The sequence below is a fragment of the Rhopilema esculentum genome, chromosome 6 (assembly GCF_057945365.1).
Source record: "Rhopilema esculentum isolate cy_ngs chromosome 6, ASM5794536v1, whole genome shotgun sequence".
Classification (NCBI taxonomy): Eukaryota; Metazoa; Cnidaria; class Scyphozoa; order Rhizostomeae; family Rhizostomatidae; genus Rhopilema; species Rhopilema esculentum.
In genome coordinates, this window is record NC_142820.1 from 4,653,125 (window position 1) to 4,676,488 (window position 23,364).

Below are 23,364 nucleotides of genomic sequence, written 5' to 3' on the forward strand. Positions count from 1 at the left end.
AGTAACTGACTATTAATCTAAAGAAGATGGTTTCTAATATTCCGTGAATAGCGATGTGATTTTTCTACATCTGTGTATATGGCTAGATATAAGCTCATTTTTTCCTAAGAAAAAAGGTCGAAGTTGAGTACTCCAATTTCTTAACGCTGTGAAAATTTGCATACTTGTTGTTACTTAAGAGGTTCTTGAATTTGACGTCATTAATTTTGACATTTCCTTTCTATTTTCAATTTTTTCACGCTAAGAAAGTCTCCAACAGAAATTTGTTTGAAGGACTTTCCTCACAACAAATCGTCAATATTTCTTTTGTTTTTGATTGTTCCTGACATTTCATTAAAGTTTCGTTATAGCTTAGGGAAGTTATCTTCAGTTTCTTGAGTCTAAACTTTTGTGCCAATCAGACAATCGTGATGATAAAATTTCACAAATTGCTGAAACCTGGATTTTTTCAAAATTCAATTGTTTCTTCCGTTTTGGCATCGATTAAGGAAGTTTCTCCATGCTTCCCCAGTACTTAAAAAGATTAGTGTAAATAACATAAAAGAGTACCGTAATGTGGCGTCATCAAAAATATATTTTTAGAATTTCAACATAAAAAACCTTTCAACATGCAAAATCAGCTAGATATGTTCGAAAATTAGCGAAAAGTGGTCAATAAAAGATTTCATGTTTTTCAATGGATAACTGTTATTCTGGTTCATAAAGTTAAGGACCTAGAGCAAATTACAAATGTTTATGGGAAAAGCCTGTGCTTATGTCGCCTCGCCATATCTCAGCCAAATTGTAACACATTCAACTGATTTCGCATATTTAGAGTTATTTTGTAATGCTCTTTGGGATATATGGTCAACATTGAAAAATTTTATCAGTGGAATTTTGTGATGCCGTCATTTCAGTACTTTTTTGACTTTGATGTTGTAGGTCATTACATGTACATTTACAGCAACAGACGTCCCTTTGGTAGCAAAGCCAGCCTGCTGTCCAATGAAAGGGAGTCAACAGCTAAATCATGCTTATCGCTTTGGTACCACATGTATGGAAGTCAGATTGGTACCCTTTTTATAAAGAAGAGGATGGGAGCATCAGTTTCTACATTATGGTCTATGAGTGGTAACAAGCAAAATGCTTGGTGGCTTGCAAGTGTACCCTTCTCATCATCTGAGCCATATAAGGTGTGATAATTATGACAGCCTCTTTATTTTTTTAATAAAGTGAAACTATTAAGAACAAGACTTGCCGTTAAAATGTTCTGTTTTGTTATTATTGGTCTAATTTATTATGTTTGAGGATTACACCAAGAGTATGCGAATAAGAGACAACGTTGTCCTCCATAATGCCTTCGTTGGTAGATTTAAACCGACTGACACTGAGGCATAGAATAAAATACTAATACAAAAATAATAGTTATTAAAATCAAATGAATGACAGTAACATTTGATTTTTCTTACAAAGCTAGACATTGGTTTTCAGATCCTATGAACCGAATTTTAGATCCTAAGAATCATATGAAAAATGCTAGTGCAGTTTCAAGTACTGTTCTGTCAACCACATATGACAAATCACCACCCCCCCCCCCCCCCCCTGCTTCATTTAGAACATATAAAAGAGAGAGACAACAGCAGTGTCAAATATTGGATGACAGTTTCTTTATATTTGTTGGTCTTTTATAGCTTGTGATTGAGGGAACTGTTGGAGGATATTATGGTAACATTGCGATAGATGATGTCACCATTTCAGAGGGAAACTGCCCACCACCAGGTAAACATATTTTCTTGTATCTGTTTTAAGAACAGCATAATGCTTCCAATTATTTTCTTGGTTGCATTTTGTCTAATTTTTCTTCAGTGGAGGTCATGGGAATATTTTCATTCTAATGTTTACTTCTATACTTATATATGTGCCAAATTTCAATAGCAAATGTATGAGTTTCAAGATTACACTCTATTAACGATTTATATTCAAGGGCCGAGATAAAGAGGGGCCGGGGGGCCCTGGTCCCCCCAAAAATTTTAGTACCATAAGTATAACACTTTTGTATTACTATTTAGTACTTTGAGAAATACGATCAAAAGGGTCAAAAATCGCTGTTTGCACAAGTTATAATAGTTCTGAAGCTGTTACTTGTAATGCCTGCGACTAATGCCGTTTCTAAAAAGAGTTTTCCGGACTACGGGGAATAAATACATATTTTCGTACAAATATAAAGCAGTCAAAATTGAATCATTTGATGATATTACATGCGCACAAGGAAACAACAGAAAAATTGATATCGGTGGCAAATGATTTTGCCACCGATGATTATCATCTGGGTAAATTTTCACCCAGCGATTTGTCACATTTGTTGAAAGATTGATCTTTATGTATAGTATAACTATGGTAAATTATACTCTTATTCATTAGGACCTCGAGGGGATATGGTTCCACAAAATCTGTTTCTCTTAGCGAATGCCCCAGTTAACCAAAACTCCGGGTAAGTGGGGGCAAGGACGAGCATTTGCTTTTAAAAACCCCTAGTAAGTTAATATTGGCGGAAATATCATTTGCACATTTTAAAGGAATTAAATCCCATGAATACTGCAAAAGTTCCAATTATCGAGGTCCCACTTGCCGGTTGCAACGTCGTTTGGATACTTATATTTTTATAAGAAACCACTTATAAACTCCAATTCTAAGAACAAATCATTTTAGAGACTTTTTGTCGTAGATCTTTTAGTCTAAGAAATCTAATGGCGTATCTTTATTTAAGTTCTGATATTTCTTAGAAACTCTCAGTACAGATACAATTATGTAGCTTCTTATAAGAAATAGCTGTTTTGCCACATATTTTTAAAAAATTGTTGTTTGTTAAATTTTGTTTTGTTGGAAGTCGGTGAGGTTACTTATTAATCATCAATCTTTTTGTTGTTTTGTTGAAAAGATTACTACATAGTTAAGCAGAGTTAAGCAGCCATAGTTGCAGTATGGTTTTTTTCAAGGGTGTCTCACACCCCTCATGTCCCCTTTCATGCCGGCCCTGCTGGTTCCCCCAAACAAAAAGTTTCTCGGTCCCTGTTTATATTATAAAGTTTATTAAAGTTTACTCTAAAACAGCATGTTGATTATAGTATCCTTAAAATTATCGAATAGACTAAAATAAGACAAGCTGATACAAAATTGAGCGTTGCAATTATTGGTTGACCATCCTTGACTAGATGAGACTGCAGAATGACTGCAAATTGTCAGTCAGTATTGCTGAATCTAGTCTATCGGCATTGTTTGTTCATTTTACTTGTAGAGAAATGTGAATCCTTTCTACAAGTTTCTTACCCTGGGTAAGAAACTTGTAGAAGTTGCCTCTGTTCAGTGACTAGTTTAGAACAATATTTCTGAGACTAACAGATGGAGACTCTGGTACACAGGGTACATCTTTCTGTTCAATTTTTTATTTGCTATGCAACAAAAAATGCAATTACTCGGGATTCTGTGTTTGTTTATGCAATCACGACCCAATCTCCAGTGAGAAAGTCTTGCGAAATTTCGCTGCGAAATACTTCACGCGAAAAAATTACTTTGAACGCATTGGAAGCGTGACAAAGGGATATAGACTTTGTTTGGCTGCTGAAGGATTTCGCAAGCGAAAAGCGAAAAAAGCTAAACTCATTTTAACTTTTTTCACAGAGAAATTCTTCGCGGGAACCCCAGCAATAGTTCACTGCGCATGCCCATAACTACCCTGGGTACCAGACTCACTATATATGAAATTTTATATAGTGTGTCTGGTACCCAGGGTAGCCCATAACGTATTTCGCGCGAACCTTTTCGCATTTCGCCGATTTTTTTCTCACTGGAGATTGGGCTTAAATAGAAGCATGTCGAAATGCGTGTATTTTTAATTCAACAACACAGCAATTAAAGATAATTGCTAAAAAGAAACTTGAAGGAATACAACATATTTAGCGCCAATTATTTAACTCGTTTACAAGATTATGGATTTTGCAAAATTCCCCCTGGCATTTTCATTATTCTGTTGGTAGTGCTCAGTTCCTTACTGATTAATTTGCGCTTACGTGAAAAAACTCTATGTTCTCCCGGAGAGGAATTTCCTTGTATTCCAGTTGCTATAGCGGTGATGGCTTATTAAATATTTTTTAACATGATGTTTCTTAATGCAGAGCCGGTTCCTTGCAATAAGACATTCAACGCATCATCAGGAATCATTACATCACCCTACTATCCAGAATATTACCCACACAACGCAAATTGCCATTACAGAGTTATAGTTGGAAATCAATCAGCCGTCAGGCTTACATTTTCAATGTTCAATCTTCAAAGCAGCCCATCGTGCGAACGAGACTCCTTCAAAATGTATGAAGACAATACACTCAAAGCGACCCTCTGTGGCTATTCATCGAGAACATTATACTCGCAGGGGAATGAGGTTCTATACGTTTTCAAGTCAGATGGTTCGATTACGGCACCGGGATTTAATGCATACTTTAGAGAGGGTAATTATAATTGTGGCTTCTAAACATGTTGAGTCATGGTAAAATGGCATGGAGATCTTTAGCTTTCAGATTGATCGTTACCTGTGATTTCCGAATTCAGAGCAATAATACTTCATATGATCAGTCTCAGTTTGGTTACCATTACTTGAAAATCATTTCTTAGCGTATTCAGGTATACGGTACCTTTTCATTTTATCGTTACTCGATTACTTTAACGTTTGCTTTAATCATTTTGTTTTCGTGCATTGACCATTCCCATCTTCTGAAGTCTGAAGTCTTGTTATTGGCTGTTTAAAGCAATAGACAGCTACTGTCGTCTTTCCCTTTAGAAAACCCTATTTTAATAGGCCTATAGATACTCGATTTACAAAAAAAATAGTGGCTAAAGCCAGCTGTCAATCAACGATTAATCAATTAATGAACACCTGAGTGGTTTAACGCCTATTGATTGGTTAATTGATGATTTATTGATGGCTTCAGGTCACTTTGGTACCGGCAGATTGCCTTTAATTTCATTAAGCTTTGGGTGTAGCTTCGAAATAGGCTACTAAAGAATGTGTTTTCAAGTGACCAACTTTGCATTTCCACACTTGAATGTAATAACCTCTTTCAAGAAATGATAGAAAAGGGAATTTCCTCGACGTATGAATCTAAAGATAATCGAATAAAACATGCCTGTTTAGATTCAAAAGATGAATTGCTAATGTTTAACTTTATTTAATCCTATGTCAATTAGTATGACATTTTCAGAAGAGTATGTCTAGTTGCCATCCTTTTCACATTCTTCCTTTTCTTTTCGCTAGAATGCCGTCGAATGAACCTGACAGGAGAAAGTGGGTCTTTTACATCACCTGGTTATCCAAGAAATTATGGGAATTCACTAAATTGTCGGTATATGATCACTGTTCCAGCGGGAAGACTTATACAAATTACCTTCCCTATATTTGACACAGAAAGTTGTTGCGATCATGTGACAATATACAATGTAGTTGGGAGGACCAACGTCTTTGCTATCAGATTAGCGGGATCAGGAGAAAAGACATTTAAATCCAAAACAAACAAGGTTCTCCTCCAATTCTACACAGATTCAATTATCACCAGAAAAGGCTTTGTTGCTCACTATACATCAGCAAAAGGTACGAACTATCTTTGACTGAATAAAAAACAGCTTGACATCCCGCTCACTTGAAATCCCTCTCACTTCAGACATTCCTCACACTGATATCTCGATTTCATCTTTCCCTTAGAGCATTTGTCTTAGCAACAGCGCTCATTATTTGTTATTTCTCGGTCATGTTTGTAGCCAACCAGAAACCCCATAACCTTCCCTTGTCAGCGGATATCTGGTATGGATGAATCCTTGTATTTCCTCTCTTTATATCCCCCAATCCTTATAGAAAAGTTCCCTAAAATCTATAAATTTAAAAAAAAGAAAGAATTTTTACATGTTTTGATTGCGAAAAGCTTTCCACAATGTTTTCATTCACAGCTTCATTAAATAAAAAAGATTAGAAATAAACTATTATAAATGTTGTTTATGTGACTTCCAGATAAGCCTTTTGCGCAACCCGGATAAGCCTTTTTAAGCCTTTTGCGCAACCCGTTTCGAATAAGCTGCCATCCAAAAACGTCCTAAATAAAGCCACCAGGGAGCTAAGTACAAGTTGCGTGTTGTTAGCAGCAATTTCAACCAATGCTTTCGACCGCGTTTTAGAAACTACTAACATTAACCTCTCAAAATTTTCCCATTACATAGGAAAACTAACATTAACCCTTAATTTTGGAGTTTGAGGGAAAATGTCTGCATTGCTTAATTGGCTTACAAACAAGCAAGCCTAACAAGCTTACAAGCGTAAGCAAACAAGCTTAATTGGATGATTTATTATACTGAAATTTGGTCGAAAATTCATTTCTTTGCACCCCCTCCAACCCTATTAAAATTCGAACATTAAGACACAGGGATATATCTAGAGCATCGATGACCACTATGCTCAGACAAAATTAATGAATATACTTAGACACGTGAATAAACGTTGAATTTCATGTTAATTTTTTTTCTTTTTAGCTGCAAACAGCTCAACGAGTTGTCTCAATACATCACAATGTAGCTACCTACTAACTGGCCCCGTAGGAAGTTTCTCCTCTCCTGGATGCCCAAACAACTACAAGAATAACGAGTGCTGCCATTATAATATTACTGCTCCAGCTGACAAGAGGGTAAAAATTGATTTTTTGAATGTGTCTATGGAAGGCCAAATTGGGGGTAAATGTGATTATGATTCAATAAAGATCTACGAGGGTGAATCAGGAAGCGAAGTACTGAGGTCGAGTTTATGCGGTAAAATCAGCACAACAAACTTTCTTTCAAGAAGCAACAAAGTTTACGTATACTTCAGAACAGATGGAACTTTCACAGATAGAGGGTTCTTTGCAGTTTACAACACTACAATGGATGCACGTAAGTGTCTCAGGGACGTTGCAAAAGTTTGGGTTTCGCCGTCAGGGGTAAAACATAACTTCTGAGGTCCTTTCTAGAATTTTTATTGGTTTCTTAGGTGTAGGGCCACTTCTGGCTACCATAAGCGTAGGGCCTGGAGCCGTGGTCCCCCAGACCCCATTAAATCTACCACTGGGGGACATTTCATTTCATTTGATATGGGTACACAAAGCTCTAAATTGATGTCAATGTCTTGAAATGAGCTAGTATGAAAACACAGTGAAAATAATTTTGCATAGAAAGTATTCAGTAAATAGTACCCATTGATTTGGATCATTCTCTCTCGCAGCCCCATATTCTAAAGTAAACGAGCCAAATTGTGGCAAATCAGTAGTGGCACAGGCACATGTAATAGGTGGAGAAAATGCAAGCAAAGGTGCATGGCCTTGGCAGATTGGACTGTATCGATATGGCAGTTTTGCTTGCGGTGGCTCACTCATTGCTCCTGACTGGATACTCACTGCTGCACATTGTGTAAAATACTATAGCGCTTGGAGTCTGACGGTCATTGTCGGTGATCTGCACAGAACGATCAATGATACAGCAGAAAAACGACATCGTGTTTCTTTGGTGAAAATCCACCCTCTTTATTCAAGCTCAACCATGAACAACGACGTTGCTCTACTTAAACTGCAAACACCCGCCGTTTTGAACGACCACGTCAATACTGTCTGTTTACCGAACAGAACCAGTGTTATTGCTGTTGGATCTTCTTGCTACATAACAGGTATGGCAACTAACTTTACTAAGGCTCCGTTTACACGAGCCAGGGCAAGATTCCACTACGGGTCAGCTCAGCTGGCTGCAGTAGAATAAATTTATGTTTACATGAGCCCAGGTTATTCGGTTCCTTTATATGGTTGACCTAACCCGGGTCAGTTCAAATGTACAAATGACTCCAAATCTCGAATTGTTTACACGATCCCGAGTTTAGCTGACCCGACTTCACCTAAAAAACTTCATTAAAAATCAACCCGTCTAAACGGTTCTGCCCAACCCTAGTGAGGGTTACTAAGCAAGACTAGCTGACCCGGGTTGACTGTTGTTATCTTGTAAATTTGGAAGAGGTTTAACCGTAGACGTACTGATCCTCTAAGGAAAGTAGCATCCAACCCGGGCTCATGTAAATGAGGCCTAAAACGAATTGTAGCCAGCTAGTCTTTTTCGTGGTTTTTATAACCAAGCTTAGAATGTTAAGCATTTCAGAAAAACCTATTTAAGGTTGCAAAACATTCCTTATAAACCAGAGATATGTTTAAAAACTATACATGCAGAGGCGGCTCAAGAGTGAGCTCCTTGGTCCACAGAACTCAGTCAGTTTTCAAAGCAAAATAAAGCTCAAAATAGTGTCACCTGAAAGAAGCAACATCGAAGCTGAAAAGTTTTATTACAGTCTTATCAAAAGTTTTTAGTTTTATCAAAATCTAAAAATGCTAGTTTGATATATTTTATTCGCCCTTGTCAAGAAAAGAAAAGATCAATGTTTGTGTAGAATATCTATACACTACACATTGAATTTTAACGGTTTTCCCATCATTCAAGGCTTATTTTTATTTTTATTGGTCTCTAAGAGAATGAATATGTATAGGGCTTCACAAACCTGTTATCCTTTTGATTGACCTTATTTCAATGTTTACCAATTTAACAGGTTGGGGTAAAATTCAGCACCCCGGCAGTTCTCATCCAATGCTTCAACAGGCACGACTGTTTATCATGGATTCGCAAGTTTGTCAAAGAAAGCTGAGCGGGAGTTCGATCTACCTTCGCATAACCAATAAGATGGTATGTGGTGGTGAAAATGGAACAAACAAAAGTGGTTGCCATGGAGATAGTGGAGGTCCACTGGTGCACCAAGATACAAATAACAGGTTTATCCAGCATGGAGTTGTCAGCTGGGGAAGTCCAAGGTGCAATTCAAATGAATCAAGCAGTGTTTTTGCGCGTGTAACAGAATTTGTGGACTGGATCAAAAACACACTCAAATTTAACTGATTTGCCTTAAGCAGTGTTGCTTTATATGATCATGACCATTTCCTTTATGCAACCAATCGCTATAATGTTGCCAAATGATCTTAGTCATTTGACCATTAGGACGAAGTACAATAGTTAAATAATGATAGTAAAGCCAGGTTTAACATTTAAAAAATCAATTTTTAGAAGACTAGTTTTGCAAATCCATTGTTATTTGCTTGTTGATCAGTATGCATCAAATAAAGGCTTTTACATAGTTTCATGCCTGAGCACCCCTCAGCGGAGAGTTTAGATATTCAATTTTAGATTCTATGGCACTTGCTACACATATTTCTAAGGCCGACGGTCTACTTTCTAAAATTATGGATACCTGTTCAGGCGGTGTCCATACGCACGCCCTGTACCATGCCCTCTTTACAGTGCATATCCAGGATTTTGTGTCTGGTTGTATCCATCCCCTGTGAAACTTTTTTAAAATTTCATTTGTATCCTCCTTGAAAATAGTTGTTAAAATTGAAGGCTGGTTTTCATCATGGTTATTTGATGGATAGCTTGAATTTTGAATCCATAATAACAAACAGAGAAGTAGTTTCTTGCAAAAGGTGGTTGAATAGATTAGTTTTCATGCTAGAAGGCATGCATGTAGACTTGACTCTTACCCAAACATCACAGCTCTTTCGGTTTACCCCAAGAGAAAAGGGCGGTGAGCCCTTACGAATGCGTACCAATTTCACCTACTGATAGATAATTACTGTTGAAAATCACCATCAGTGCTCTTATAGAGGCACTTACAAAATTGTGTACAGGTCAATTTGGATATAATCTACAATTGTGAGAGGATAGACTTAAAAATAACTATTTTTAGAGTATATAAGTTTAACTTTAGCTTTTAATATATGTAATGTATGTAATGCATTCTAATTTTGTGAATAGATGAGGGACTATATTCTGGTATGACCTTTAAGCGCTATACGTAGAAGAAATTTTTGCTTGTAATGGACGTGGTAGCAAGAATATGGTAGAAATACAATGTACATGTTTTTTTTTACGAATGAATGTTTTCAATGGTTTATCAATCATGATTTTTGAAAATCGGCAAATGAAAATGGCAAAGGTATTTTCAATCTTCAAGAAAGTAAAGATAACTATAGGCCAATCAGTGTATTGCCATCAACATCAAAGATTTTCGTAAGAATTGTGTTCAACCAGATACATCATCATTTTGGGCCTATTTTTCCAATGTCTTGTGGATTTAAAAAAGGCTTTGGCAAACAACATGCCTTGCTACGCTTGCCGACTTATTGCAGGTGTTTTCCTAATAGATCTCTCCATAGACCTCAGAGTGTTTGTTTATCTACCTCAAACTTTTTTTTTGGCTGAATTGAAATCATATGGTTTTAATTATAATGCAATTTAAGTTATGTATAGCTTATTGAAAACAGAATGCAAAGAATGAAAATAATTTCTATTTATAGCGATTGGATTAAATAAATCAAGGTATTCCACAAGTATCGTTTATAGGTCCATCTCATTTTAATATATACATCAATGAAATCGTTTGTGTTGCAGACGACAACACCTAATGGCTGTATGATAGCAATATAGATGAACTAGCGCAATATTTTGACTCAAGGTTCTAATCAAATGGTTAAGTGACAATTTAACGGTACTGTATGGAGACATATTCAAACTATAAGTTAACTGTTCCAAATCACAAAAAGCTGCACTAAAACTAAATGAAACTATTAATAAAGAAAGTAAAGTCCAATGTTAATTGGTGTAACTCTGGATCAGCCCACATTAAGATTGGACCACATGACTACGTGAGTATAGGCTTTCACTGATCAGAGCACTGTACATTGGTTCTGGGTCTAAAGTGTATGTAATTCAATTTAAATTTCATTGAATCTATTTCAATAATAACACTTGCAAGAAATTCTTGAAGATAACCCTTATAAAATCTTTTCAACTAACAGTGATGTTTTGTAGGACATTGAAAATTGCCCATTAGACACAATAGTGTGTAAGACTCTGTTCAGGCCCTTTAGCTTTAGGTGTTTTTATCATGGGTGTTTTTGATCAGTTAACAATTAGTATCAGAATTAATAGAATTAGTAGAATGGCAAGAAAACAAAAATTAAAGATGTCAAAAAACAACGAAAGGACGATAAAGCGAACAAAAATAAAGGAAAAAGGAAATGTGTTAGTGTGCTCATGATCTTTTATTTACATAAGTATCTTACACAATTTTTAGTTTTGTTGTTTCTGCGTCATTGCGGATTGCAGGATGATAACATATTTGTGACACTCGTGGTACGTCTGGCTTTTTCTAGCACTGGCTCCTTCATCCCGTCTGCCTATTACTTCTGGAGAATAAAGTGTGGAGACTCTCGCTTCAAGAGTTCTCTTCATTTGACTACAACCCATTCATTTTCCATTGTGGTATATCTGAATTTGTCAGGGATCGAATCTGTTCGACCAAACACATTCGGTCCAAACACATTCGCCGACTCCCAGGGATGGAGTTGATTAAATTTTGTATTGATTAACAAGGGAAAGAGCTGTTGATTTACTTCAGTATAATTTTTTCTAGACAGGGGTGATGAAAAGGATGCCCCGTCAATTAACAAAGTGACCAACGGCGATGTAGAATGCAAATTGAATGGAGGTACGATTACTTGCAATTGCACGCAAACAGACTTTCAGTGGAATGGCACACACTGCACAGGTACCAACCAACATCTAGGGTTCTCTTCCATGTCCTTCCCTTTTTTAATCGACCCTCGAAAATTTCTAGGCTCTTTTTCAGTTTTTTAGACCCATGTGAAACTTTTCTTTTTTCTGCAAAATTTTTGGTTGAGGTTTTTCGCATATGTAAACGTCTTTTTTTCCAAAATGATGCACACTCCTGTTACTATCTGATATGGATCTCTATCTCCTGTGCTGTATCAACTGCATGTACACCTGTGCTGTATCAACTGCATGTACAATGAATCTAAATGAACAACATGTACGTATTTAATTCTGCAGAGGGAAATTTTGACGGCGTTTGGTGTGACTTGCACGAGGCAGCAAAATGCAGTGCATCCTGTGGCTATGGTTACCAAAAACTGGTACGCTACTGTGCCTGCCCAGCTCCAAAATTTGTTACCACTGTTGCTTTGACTGCATAACCAACTCATCATGCCGTCTTCCTGTTAAGCAATACTAATAAAGAGAATCATGACGTAAACTGTGCTAGAACTCTGGACCATACTATAATCAGCCCAGAGTGACACCTCAAGGGTCAGGCCGAAATAACCTGTCAGTAAACGTTGAATCAAAATATAATCATTGTAAACCTGTGGCTATGGTTTCTAGCAACTGGTACGCTACTGTGCCTGCCCAGCTCCGAAATTTGGGGGTGCACCGTGTCTGGGTGGTGATCGAATATACCGCTCATGTCACAGAAGAAGCTGCCCAAAGAAACCTGGAGGTTTGGCTTTTCACTTTAACTTTTATATTTTACTTTTATAAGATATTTTACTTTAACTATTATACTTTTGTAAGATATTTTTAAAAAACAAATTTTTGTAAATTTAGAATGATTAACAAATGGCTATTCTCTACGAAAAGTATTTTTTCTACATCTATGTTTATCTGCTCTGTAGAAATAAAGGAAGATCATACGGTGATATTCTGTATTGTCCACTTCTTAAAACAGACTTTTTGTAAACAATTTGACATATGTTATCTTTATATAAGCATAAAATTTGTTTTTAAATGTTGAACAAGAAATCAAGAACAATATTTTTTATCAGTAGGCTGCAGAGAAACTTTCGTTGATGATTATGGGACTGTGGCTTCTCCTGGGTATCCAAACAACAACCAAAGAAACATCGAATGCACTTAGACAATCATTGCACGTCGCAACAAGAAAGTGATTTTGAAACTCAATGCTCTAGACATTGAAAGCTCAAAGAATTGTACAAAAGAAAGACTTCGGATTCATATGAGAGGATAACCAAAATAAAGGGAACAGTTATACATCAGTTCAGAGCATGCTCGCTGTAACCTTCAAATATGGGTTTGCAATAAGGCCAAGCGGATTTATTGCAAGCTATTACATTATCAAGAAAAGTTAGTTAACAAACAAAATACTGTTTGAAGTCCATTTGATTACAAATGTAGGCAAAACTGAATTCTTTAACGCTAGGTTTCACCTAGCATTTTTAAATGATAGCCAAAATGATTAAATAAAAAAATAATTTTAACATTATTGTAATTTTCTCTAGATTCTTAATGTATATATATAAAAGTCAAAATCTTGAAACATATCGGTATCCAATGTTTATTGTCTGCTTCACGATCTTATATGTTCTCAATCCAAGTTTTTCCTCACAACCTCTTCTCCTTTCCAAAACATTAATTACATACGGAATAGGAATACATCTCTTTTTGTCACAACCTTTGCAGACAGCAGTTAAAAGAACCTGAGGAAATCGATCTGGATTGTTCTTGCTTTCTGTAAAGTTGAAGCTGCAGGGACCAGTAGCATCTTTGTCTGCACCCGATAGTGGCAGAGTATTCCTCGGTAGAATAAATCTTTCCAAATCTGGATACTTGACTAAGATGTAGATTGAAGCGAAGTGCTGAATAGATGATGCTGACTCAAGTTGAAGACCGCAGTCTAAGGGGGCCGCATACAGCTGGCAGATAAGCACAACCACAACCTGTAATTTGCAAGAAATTGAAGATAAGTTTAGACGTAGAAACTTGCAGTATTACAGTTAAGCCGAAAAACAGCTTGGAATTATCAAGATATATATTCTTTTCCTCTTCAATGGTAAAATAACGACCATTTTCTGTGTGCATAAATCGATTCGACTGGTAAGTATAAAGGACTGGATGGATGCTAAGAACATTTTAATTAAACAACTGTTGAATGCAAAAGAATATTAAGGTTCAATTTAAAAGGTTCAAGATCTTGGTTTTAAGTTTAATCATTATACGACTACTAATAACATGTCTATTGCCGATACTCACCATTATGTATATATTTGCTTTATTCATCTCTTGAATGCCGATTTTTGTTCTCATTTTCTGGTAAAAAGGCTCTTTTTTTCTTGGCTGTTCGTCTTTCGCAAGACAGAGTTTGAGTGTTAAAGCCATGCTCGCAATTTTTATACCGATCTACTGAGAAAAACTCTGAAGGTGCTTCTACAAGCGTTACCACGCACCTTATTTTCTGTTGCATCATACAGGCTATTGTGAACATTATTATTACCTAATACTGTAAGAAAGCTGCCCTTTAGAATCGATGCTCTTTTCTATAAGTTCTGTTTATAATAAAATGGTTTCAGATTAGAGCACTTTCGAACGAAGTCATTTCAACAGGCAAAGCTTCAGAACTCGTGACCTAATCCCGCGACGGTCAAAACACTCCTTGTCAAAATATTGAAAAAACCAAAAAATGAGTAGGTTTTTTGCGAAAAGAAAACACGAGCAACAAAGAAAACATAACCGTAAGAAATCTTATCCAGAAACTCAAATGTTGATAGCACACTACACAAATAATTGAATATACCCAAATACTTAGGGCCTGTATTCTGGTGCTGCCCAGAGTTTGCCAGACCAATTTCGACAAACATCTAATATACTAAATAAAAAACATTCATTCCAATAAAAGATCTAGTGTTATTCCTAATCCTTCAAAAAAATTTTAATCAACGGCGAAAACAGTTGGCTTATTCGAACACAAAGTCAAGCGACCTTTAGCTGTTGTATTCATACAAAAATTTTTGGTCCTAAGCATAATAATATTTTTCAGAAAATAACATGAAGATCAGGTGAAGAAAACTAATTAAGATCTCAAAATGGCGTCCAATGCACAAGAAAACAAGAGTGAATGGTGATTACATCATCTCATGTCAATGTGACTAAAGAAATTTGGAGAATTTCAAAAACAGGATTGAATTATCTGAAAAAATTTTCAAAATACTGGTTGTTTATTAAAGAAAAATTACCAATACAGTACATAATCGATTATCCGGACTTCTTTGGGCACGGGATTTCAAGATGCGTTCGGATAATCCGAAAATTCCGGATAATTGAATTTATACGAAAAACGGAAGAAACAAGGATAATTCTACAAGATGAGTGTTGCAAAAGTTAGTTTCTTAAGCAAAAATCACAAACTATACATATTTTTAAAAATACCAGTAAGGTTCTTAATTTTTCAAAAATTTGAGGCTGGATTTTTCCTTTATTTTTTTCTTAAATTATTAGCGTTTAACCACTGCAATCGCTAGCTTTCGCGTTCTAGGGAGGTTTTCAGGCACCTTGTGAAACGAAGTGAGTGAGACATCCTTTATTAGGGGAAAAATTTGAAATTTTAATAAAAAGAACCCCTAGATGGCAAAATCTAGTTTTTGAGATGAAACATTATTCAAAATCACATTTTACACAGTAGCCCAGCCTAAGTTTGTTCTTAATTTGTTCTAACTTTTGACCCATTTTAAGGCATTTTCTCATAAAATTGTTTTTTAAAGAAAGAGTGTAATCTTTGATTGAATTATCAATGCCTTGCACTTCCAGGCGGCCATTTCCCGCAAAGAAAAGCAAGAAATGCGCTCCCGCCATATTATCGATAATGCCGACAATTTTCCATACGATTTCTTCACATTTTTATGGACCGGATACTCGTAGTCCGGTAAAATGGTGGGTAGGATGATTAAAGTCCTGTAAATGATTACTCGTTGACATCAGCACATTTACATTTCCAGGAAAATTCGGTAATTCTGTAAAGCAACATTCTAATAGAAAAACGACAGAAATATGGAATACTTTTAAAAAATTAGGTTCTTTCTCAGCTTCTAAGAAAAAGACATTACTAAGTTTCATATAAACTTCAGTAGTTAATGACATTTCATTTACTCTAACAAGAACAGAGTTTCCGCACTTTTGTCAACTCTACTACTTTGTTGATAAATTTCTTTCTTTCTCTTTCAAATTACAATAAAAACATGTTAAAGAACTTTCACTTTTCATACAAACACCAACGCGTAGCCAGCGCATTCAAAAGTAAACTGAAGGTCATGTTCATAGATGATTTTTGTTTGTGTCATAGGCAGACAGGCTGAGGGTCGGAAAGGTCCCTATGGAAAAAACTGATAGACCAGTTACAACTTGGCCACACAGAAGCAAGACATTGGCTCTGGACGAAAGCTGCTAGCTGGTTGACATGGTTATTTGGGTTGGATTGTATAAATCGGCGTTATATCATTAGAAGTGAGCAGTTTCTCAATTAATCGCAAGACGTGTTCTTTGAACTATCCAAATTACGATGATGGAATCTAAAGTTAAGTATGTGCATGTCAAGTGTGTTGAAAGAGAAACTAACAGCTTTTTATAACAAGTGAATAAAGCAACAACAGTACGCAGTACCCAAAGGCAAGTAAAGGATGAGAGCCACATTGAAGATGAGGGCAAATAATGAACGTAATGACGGCAGATATGATGAAAAAAGGATCTTAGCAAAAAATGACGACGATGCAAAAAAAGCAAAGACAGAAGATTACAGAGACAACCCAGATGATCAGTTGCCAAAAAGACAGTGAATTATAACAGGAGAGGGTGCGATGACCGGGACACTGGATGACAACAGGGACAGTGGATGCTAACAGGGGCAGTGGACGATAACAGAGACAATATATGATAACAGAGACAGTGGACGATAGCATGAACCGTGGATGATAACAAGGACAGAGGACGATAGCAAGGACAATAGACAATGATAACAAGGACAGTGGATGATAACAAGGACAGTGGACGATGAAAGGGACAGCGGGTGATTATAGGAACAGTATATGATAACAGGGGCAATGGACGATAACAGGGACAGTAGATAAAAACTGGGGTAATAGACGGTTACAAGGGCATTAGACGATAATAGGGACATTAGAAGATAACAGGTACAGTAGACGATAACATGAACAGTGGACGAGAACAAGGACAATAGACGATAACAGAGACAGTTGGTGATAACAGGGACAGTGGACAATCATTACAGGTACGGTGGATGATAACAGGGATAATGGACAATAACAAGGTAACTGACGATAGCATAGACAGTAGATTATAACAGGAACATTGGGTCGTAACAGGGACAGTAGACGATAACATGGACAGTGGACGATAACAAGGACAATAGACGATAACAACAGGGACAGTAGACAATCATTACAGGTACGGTGGATGATAACAGGGATAATGGACAATAACAAGGTAACTGACGATAGCATGGACAGTAGATTATAACAGGAACATTGGGTCGTAACAGGGACAGTAGACGATAACATGGACAGTGGACGATAACAAGGACAATAGACGATAACAACAGGGACAGTAGACAATCATTACAGGTACGGTGGATGATAACAGGGATAATAGACAATAACAAGGACACTGACGATAACATGAATCTGTGCTATCTCTCATTTTGCTGAATCTGTGCTAAATGAAACTCTCATATATGTGTATTTCCATGGTCTTTATTGTACCACATCGTTAGATTTTCTTGCTTTTTCAGTATTATGAAATATGGGTTCTGCTAGGACATAGGAAGAACAAAGCATTGCTGCTAATGACTGTGTTAATATAGGGAATGTGTTATTGGCTATCACGAAACATTATCCAGTTTGTTTTAGAAAGAAACACAATGTACCTATAAACAACGTAAGGCTGTTTTTTTCATTAAATAAGTAAAACATGCAGATTGAAGTAAGAGAACATAGGCAGTTCTATTAAGGTATCATAGTAATTGTATGCAAGAGTGTATTGCTATCATAAGAATAAGAAATTTCGTGTTTTTCATGATTTGTATATCTACAATTGCGTGTTACTTGCTAGAAAAATAATTTATTACTACATGTCATACATCATTTTGTAAGCAGATAAAGCGATGTTGCGATATTTTCTATCATATCTCCTGTAACCATGGATCTACCGGTATCCCCTGGCCTTTCAACTTGAAATTTATCATACGTGAACTTGTTCAGATATTTAACCAGGGAGCAAGCAGCAAACGCTCCGGACACTGTTGCAGGTGCAGGTATGCTGCAAGATAAAACAGAGAAACTCTATAAAAACCAGAATATGCTTATATTAACATTACAGCTGCTTTAAAACAGAAAATGTGACTTGGAGTCTTCTTTACTGACCGAACCGTGCATTGGCCATTAAACTAAAGCGCCCCCCCCCCCCTCAATGCAGCAATTCCAAATCCGACGAAACGTTCTGTATACTTACTAAAACCATACCATAAAGAATTTCAATATCCTTGGCTGGCTCAGGATTGTCAAAGACTTACTTTTACTATAATGCTTGATAATACCTTTTGCATGTATAAGCCCAATGAATGAACGTGCCTACTGCCCCAGCCAGTATATCTCCTTGTCCACCACATCTTCTCGGGCTTCCTTTTTCAGTCACTTTGACAACTGGAAAACCAATACTCGCAACAATAAAAGAAAGCAATTGGATACGAACGCAGAAATGTTTCTGAGTAACGTTTACATTTAATGTGTTCCTATATTGTAAAATATTGTAAAAGATAGTGTGTTCCTATGATACTATTATAAGGCTATTTTGTTGTACCAAATAAACACAGTAGAAAGCGTGCAAAAAATAATTATAGTAGGAATTCCATCCTGAAAAAAAAGGTTGAACTAATTTCTAAATGTCGATATCAAAATATTGCCTTACATATAGAAATGTATAAAGAGTTCAAACAGTAATGGTCAATATTATTCATCTGGTCTTCATCTTCGTAGCATTTTTAGTACTCTTAATCACATAACAGTGTCTATCTAACTGTGTCATGTCAACCCTGTGGCTTATTAATTTTCCACACGAAAAATCACCAAAGAATAGAGCACTATGATGTAAATAGCAAAATACGAAACATTTTCAACTAAAACAGGAATTTTCTCGAAAAGCAATTGAAAACCAACATAAAAATCAAAGAAATTTTCAAAAATCTTAAAAATCAAAGTATCTTGGGCTTTTATATTACCATATTCTCCATCTGTGATTATATCAATTTCTCCTTTACCAACAAGAGTTACACCACCTAGACTCCGGCTAAGGGAAACGAGCTCTTCAGTCTTGCGATTCGCATCAACCTTTTTATTGAACTGTAAAGAGAAAGATGGTATTAACTTGATAAAATGTATAGAAGAAATTATTCAAAACAAATAGCTTCACAGATGTCTCGTTGAATTTCTCTAGCATGAAATCATACTCTGAAAGAGGAAAAAAATGGATGACAACAAGCAGACAACTAGAATAACGAAAATGGTGACAAATACATCGACTTGCAAAAGGTTTCGTTCAACAATCAGGGAATGCTTACGATGTTTCAACTTAACATGTTGGCTGTACTTTTGTAATTTGAGCAAGGCCTGAAACATTCGATAAAACTTGCAACACGGATATAAAGAGGCACGACATAAATTCTATTCATTTTAAAATCTAAACCTTATTTACACCTAAAATAAATGTTTAAGAAGCACATTAAAGAACAAAATGCAACATACCACAGCTTGAAAAAGCCTCTCGAATTCAATCAGATTAGGAGTGAGAATAGCTTCTTTATAGTTGGCCACTAAATCAGGCTCTTGTGTTATCAAAAACAGACCATCCTAAAATGAGTTCAGACGGTAGCAATAAGAGATGGTTTTATAACCCAGAATTTTAGCGAAAATGCTTTAAACTAAAAGGCAATTGAAAGCGTGCAAGCAAAATACGACCTCTTCCTGCAAAATTGCAAATCACAGTTGAGAAAGCATCCTTAACTGATTTGCAACAGGTTTCAATCAAAATCACTTCATTTAATTCCTGGTAAAGAAACGATTTGACTGAAAATTTTGCGTTCCAAGAATTTGGGAGGTGTAAAATGCGATGATTAAGATATTTCAAGGGAGTGGCCTGGTCACGTTTTAATGTTTTAGCACTTTTATTCCCTTTGAATTTTCTTTAAGATACCATCAAGTTTGAAAAACATCAAAGTAGAAATTTTCCAGATTATTCATTTTTTGTGCATCTGGTAATGTGATTTTCAAGAATTTGCAAAAATATTTGCTTAGGTCTGTTACTAAATTGTTATGCTTCACAGTCATTTTGGGTTAGAAGGAAATAAACTCTTAAGGTTAGTAGGAATTAATGTGGGTGACAAAATGAGTTATGAACACATTTGAAGTTATACAAGATAAAATCAAATTTGAAAAAACTAGATCACAAACCCCATCTATAACAACAGGCTTCTTCTGTTCCTTAATAGAGTTGAGAATTCCCTAAAGAAAGAATGCAATTTGCAAATCACATTAATTTCATTTCATTGCATTTTATTCTATAATATTTCAACCAAAAAATTTCCCAAAAAAAATTACTAAAAGTATTATCTAATCAACTTGAGCAAAGTTGAGCAATGGTGGAAGATGACTAAAATTGTGCCAAACACCATTAAGCAATATCAAACATTTTTGACGAAGATCAAACTTTGCTCACCAATACTCAACATGACTCAACAGGCACGTCAGAGCTGGAAAGGCTGGAGGAGAAGGGGGATATAGCCTCCTCACTTTTGCTGAACTTTGATATTCAGGTAATAGCATAAAAGATAATGGGGAAAAATTACCATCAAAGTTTGCCAATTTGTCTAGAGCACCCCCACCTCCCCCCACTCAAAAATTTGCTCCAGTGTCACTGTTTATTGATGCTAAGCAAGGTGTTAAAAACTGAACTCTTAACCTAACAATTCACTACACAAAAAATAAGTAAAAAGCTTAATGAAGGTTTATTGAGATGTTTAGTCATCTTGAAAAGGGTAAAAACATTAAAAAAGCATACCTTGACATTTTGAAAAATTTGCTCATCTCTCCCTAGCCCAGGGCCAATAACAACAGCATGTAATCTTGGTAGCCAATACTTTACCTGATCCACAGCATCAGATGCGTCCCTTTTAAAAGAATGTGGAGTCAAACATTGTTAGAATAAGCCACTAGACTACTGCAGGATTAAATGTAAACATCTAAGAAAATGATTGCCAGGTCATTGAAGAGTTGCCACATGCCATTCCTAGAAAAAACGGCTTGTTTGCTAATTATTTTCAGAGAATCTATTCAACTTTGCTTCTATCACAGCTTACTTGTGTTGAGAGACTTCAAGATGAACATCATAGTCTCTTAAAAGGAAATTCTCAACATCCTGAATTTTGTTTTCCATTGTAAAATGGCTTGAACAACCTTAGGAAAATGTAAGAGCTATGATGTTAAGGATGTTTAATTGAAGCAAAAAAGTTAGCACCTTTGACCTCCACAAAATATCTACATTGCCAGGTTATACTACGCTGAAATGGAAAGAGGTGTCTTCTCTCACCATTGATGGTTCAATCAAGTGAAGCAGACAAGATCCGGTTCATAGGATTCTTAAAGCTTGGGATCTGTCTGTGAAAAATGCATCCTGGAGAAAAGTATTGTGGAAAGAGTCATGCACATTAAGGAGCGTCCAGATGACATGAAAATACTGACGATTATATGATGATGGCGCTGAGGATGATGAAAATGCACTAAAGGGAACAATAGTGGCTGATGCTTCTTCATTGATACTGTTAAAGGTTTCATTTCCAGTTGCATCACACATGGCTTTGACAACCTTAGTAGCTGTGGCAGAGCCAAATAACTCCATCATTGACCCCAGCTGTATTTGCCTTAGAACAGTACAGTCCTTCAATGAGGGTGACTTCCTATGGTGGTCTAAACAATTTTCTTACAGCTAATGATAAACTAAATCATAAGCCTTGAGTCATAATCACCAAAAAACAGAGTGATTCGTTTCTAGACAATTTTGTACTCACAATATAGGATGAACAATCAAGTCTGGACTATATGTTTTGATAGGTGTTCCAGCTGCCTCAGTACAAAAGACATGAGAAAGATCCACTCCCTAAAAAGATGAAATTTCAAGTTGGATGAGAAACAATTCAATATCTAATGGGTTGTTATGGTTGTAATGGATACAGATAGTCTTAATCTAAACAAAAGAAAATAAAAATTTGCAGTGAATAATTTGGGATTGCACAATGCTATGAAATGCCAAGAGAATAAGAACTGCAGATGTCCAAATAATAAAGAGGAGGAGGTTTGAGAAAGGAATAAACTACCAAGAGCTAAAGATTGTCAGGGCAAAAAGGGATGAAAATGAAAATAAGCAATATCAGAAATAATGTGATTTCTTTTGCTTTAATGGTACCTCTACTTACAAGTCTCATGGCAGTAAATGCGGCAAAATATGGTGCACCAGTGTACCTAAAATAAAATCAATAAAGATATAGTTATTTATATCCCTGTAAAAGTTTATAGACATTTAATATCTTTATTATGTACAAAATTACAACAAAACAGCACTAAACAATACCACAGGGAGCAAAAGACTATGTGTATGCTGTGGTTTATGTATGATGAGGTCAACTTCAAGGGTCAAGAATGATGAAAAAGGGTTCGCTTACCTGTGCTTTTCGTTTCCAGTTGGACAAATTTCTAATTCCACATAGTTTCACTCAATGGTATAAAGTAAAAGCCTTGGATTCAACACATTATCTTATTTTGTTTTCTCTTTGCTTGTACTAAATATCTTTATTTCTGTGCCTCTCTAGTTTTATCTTATTGCTGGTAGCCATTCCTTGTCAACTAAAAAGGGAACTAGCCTTTGTTTACAATGTTTTTACTGGTGTCAGTGCAACTTGTGAGAGAATGCAATTTCTGAATACTAGTCCATAATGATCACTTGCAACCGTGTGCCATAACTTATTTTCTATTATGTTAATGTGCAATCCCAAACTTTTCAGGGCTCAATTTATAAGCTAATTGGCTTCACAGAATTACACTTACTCTTTGCAACCTCCGATTACAGCGATTCTACCAGCCTGCCCTTTGTGCATTTCAAATGTCATTTCAGGTATGATATCTTTAATGTGCTGCCGGGCTGTCAGTTGAATCATTTTCACGTCTGAAGCCATCTTTGATACCAAGCTTCTAGCTGGTTGCTGAAACGACCTAAATAATTGAAACCTGACATACATTTACAGTAAAAGTAAACCCTGCTTTCTCCCCTGCCGTTTTGTACCTCTGTTTTGCCTCTGTCCTGTGCTCCCTTTGAGGGCTACTGCGAAAATCATCCTGTAACATTGGAGGCGCATTTCTGCACGGAGTGACGAGAAGGCACTGATCTATGCAAGAAGATCGCTGAAAGGGGGCAGGGGGCCAGTGAGAACCACATTTTTAGGTCCATACTTTGATGTTGAAAGTTTAAAGGAAAACCATGAATCAGAGTTGGAATCTTGTTTGTCGTCATATCTTGCGCACATATCAGCTT

The 23,364-nt window shown here is 36.2% G+C and overlaps 3 protein-coding genes across 6 annotated transcripts in view; 1 reads left to right on the forward strand and 2 right to left on the reverse strand.

Moving 5' to 3' along the window:
* LOC135686926 (enteropeptidase) overlaps positions 1-10,024 on the forward strand; it is a 15,539-nt gene extending 5,515 nt beyond the window's left edge. For all 4 annotated transcript variants that reach the window (XM_065203324.2, XM_065203326.2, XM_065203327.2 and 1 more), the window contains exons 7-13: positions 922-1,172; positions 1,671-1,758; positions 4,152-4,484; positions 5,288-5,620; positions 6,550-6,942; positions 7,271-7,708; positions 8,630-10,024. In XM_065203324.2, coding sequence (XP_065059396.2) covers positions 922-1,172; positions 1,671-1,758; positions 4,152-4,484; positions 5,288-5,620; positions 6,550-6,942; positions 7,271-7,708; positions 8,630-8,973 — 2,180 coding nt within the window. In that variant the 3' untranslated portion in view covers positions 8,974-10,024. The remainder of the gene's footprint in view (positions 1-921; positions 1,173-1,670; positions 1,759-4,151; positions 4,485-5,287; positions 5,621-6,549; positions 6,943-7,270; positions 7,709-8,629) is intronic.
* Positions 10,025-12,962: 2,938 nt separating this feature from the next.
* On the reverse strand, positions 12,963-15,522 carry LOC148960094 (uncharacterized). The gene is made up of 2 exons (XM_089109084.1): positions 13,978-15,522; positions 12,963-13,664 (listed from the first exon to the last, which is right to left on the reverse strand). Exons 1-2 carry the CDS (start codon positions 14,101-14,103, stop codon positions 13,251-13,253), a joined length of 540 nt encoding a protein of 179 aa, XP_088965210.1. The 5' UTR covers positions 14,104-15,522; the 3' UTR covers positions 12,963-13,250.
* A 2,195-nt stretch (positions 15,523-17,717) lies between these two features.
* Positions 17,718-23,155, reverse strand: LOC135686928 (ATP-dependent (S)-NAD(P)H-hydrate dehydratase). The gene is made up of 9 exons (XM_065203330.2): positions 22,881-23,155; positions 22,253-22,298; positions 21,848-21,936; positions 20,842-20,950; positions 20,235-20,285; positions 19,530-19,634; positions 19,007-19,127; positions 18,326-18,431; positions 17,718-18,048 (listed from the first exon to the last, which is right to left on the reverse strand). Exons 1-9 carry the CDS (start codon positions 23,069-23,071, stop codon positions 17,871-17,873), a joined length of 996 nt encoding a protein of 331 aa, XP_065059402.2. The 5' UTR covers positions 23,072-23,155; the 3' UTR covers positions 17,718-17,870.
* Positions 23,156-23,364: the final 209 nt, after the last annotated feature.

What these genes read in the sequence shown, in the direction of transcription:
- LOC148960094 (XM_089109084.1), bottom strand. Translation starts at nt 14,103, where the DNA reads ATGGCTTTAACACTCAAACTCTGTCTTGCGAAAGACGAACAGCCAAGA. An exon ending in AAGCAAATATATACATAATG is followed by an intron (nt 13,665 to 13,977) that starts GTGAGTATCGGC and finishes TGCAAATTACAG; the next exon opens with GTTGTGGTTGTGCTTATCTG.
- LOC135686928 (XM_065203330.2), bottom strand. Translation starts at nt 23,071, where the DNA reads ATGTATGTCAGGTTTCAATTATTTAGGTCGTTTCAGCAACCAGCTAGA. An exon ending in GTAATCGGAGGTTGCAAAGA is followed by an intron (nt 22,299 to 22,880) that starts GTAAGTGTAATT and finishes ATTTTATTTTAG; the next exon opens with GTACACTGGTGCACCATATT. An exon ending in TGGGCTTATACATGCAAAAG is followed by an intron (nt 18,049 to 18,325) that starts GTATTATCAAGC and finishes TTTATCTTGCAG; the next exon opens with CATACCTGCACCTGCAACAG.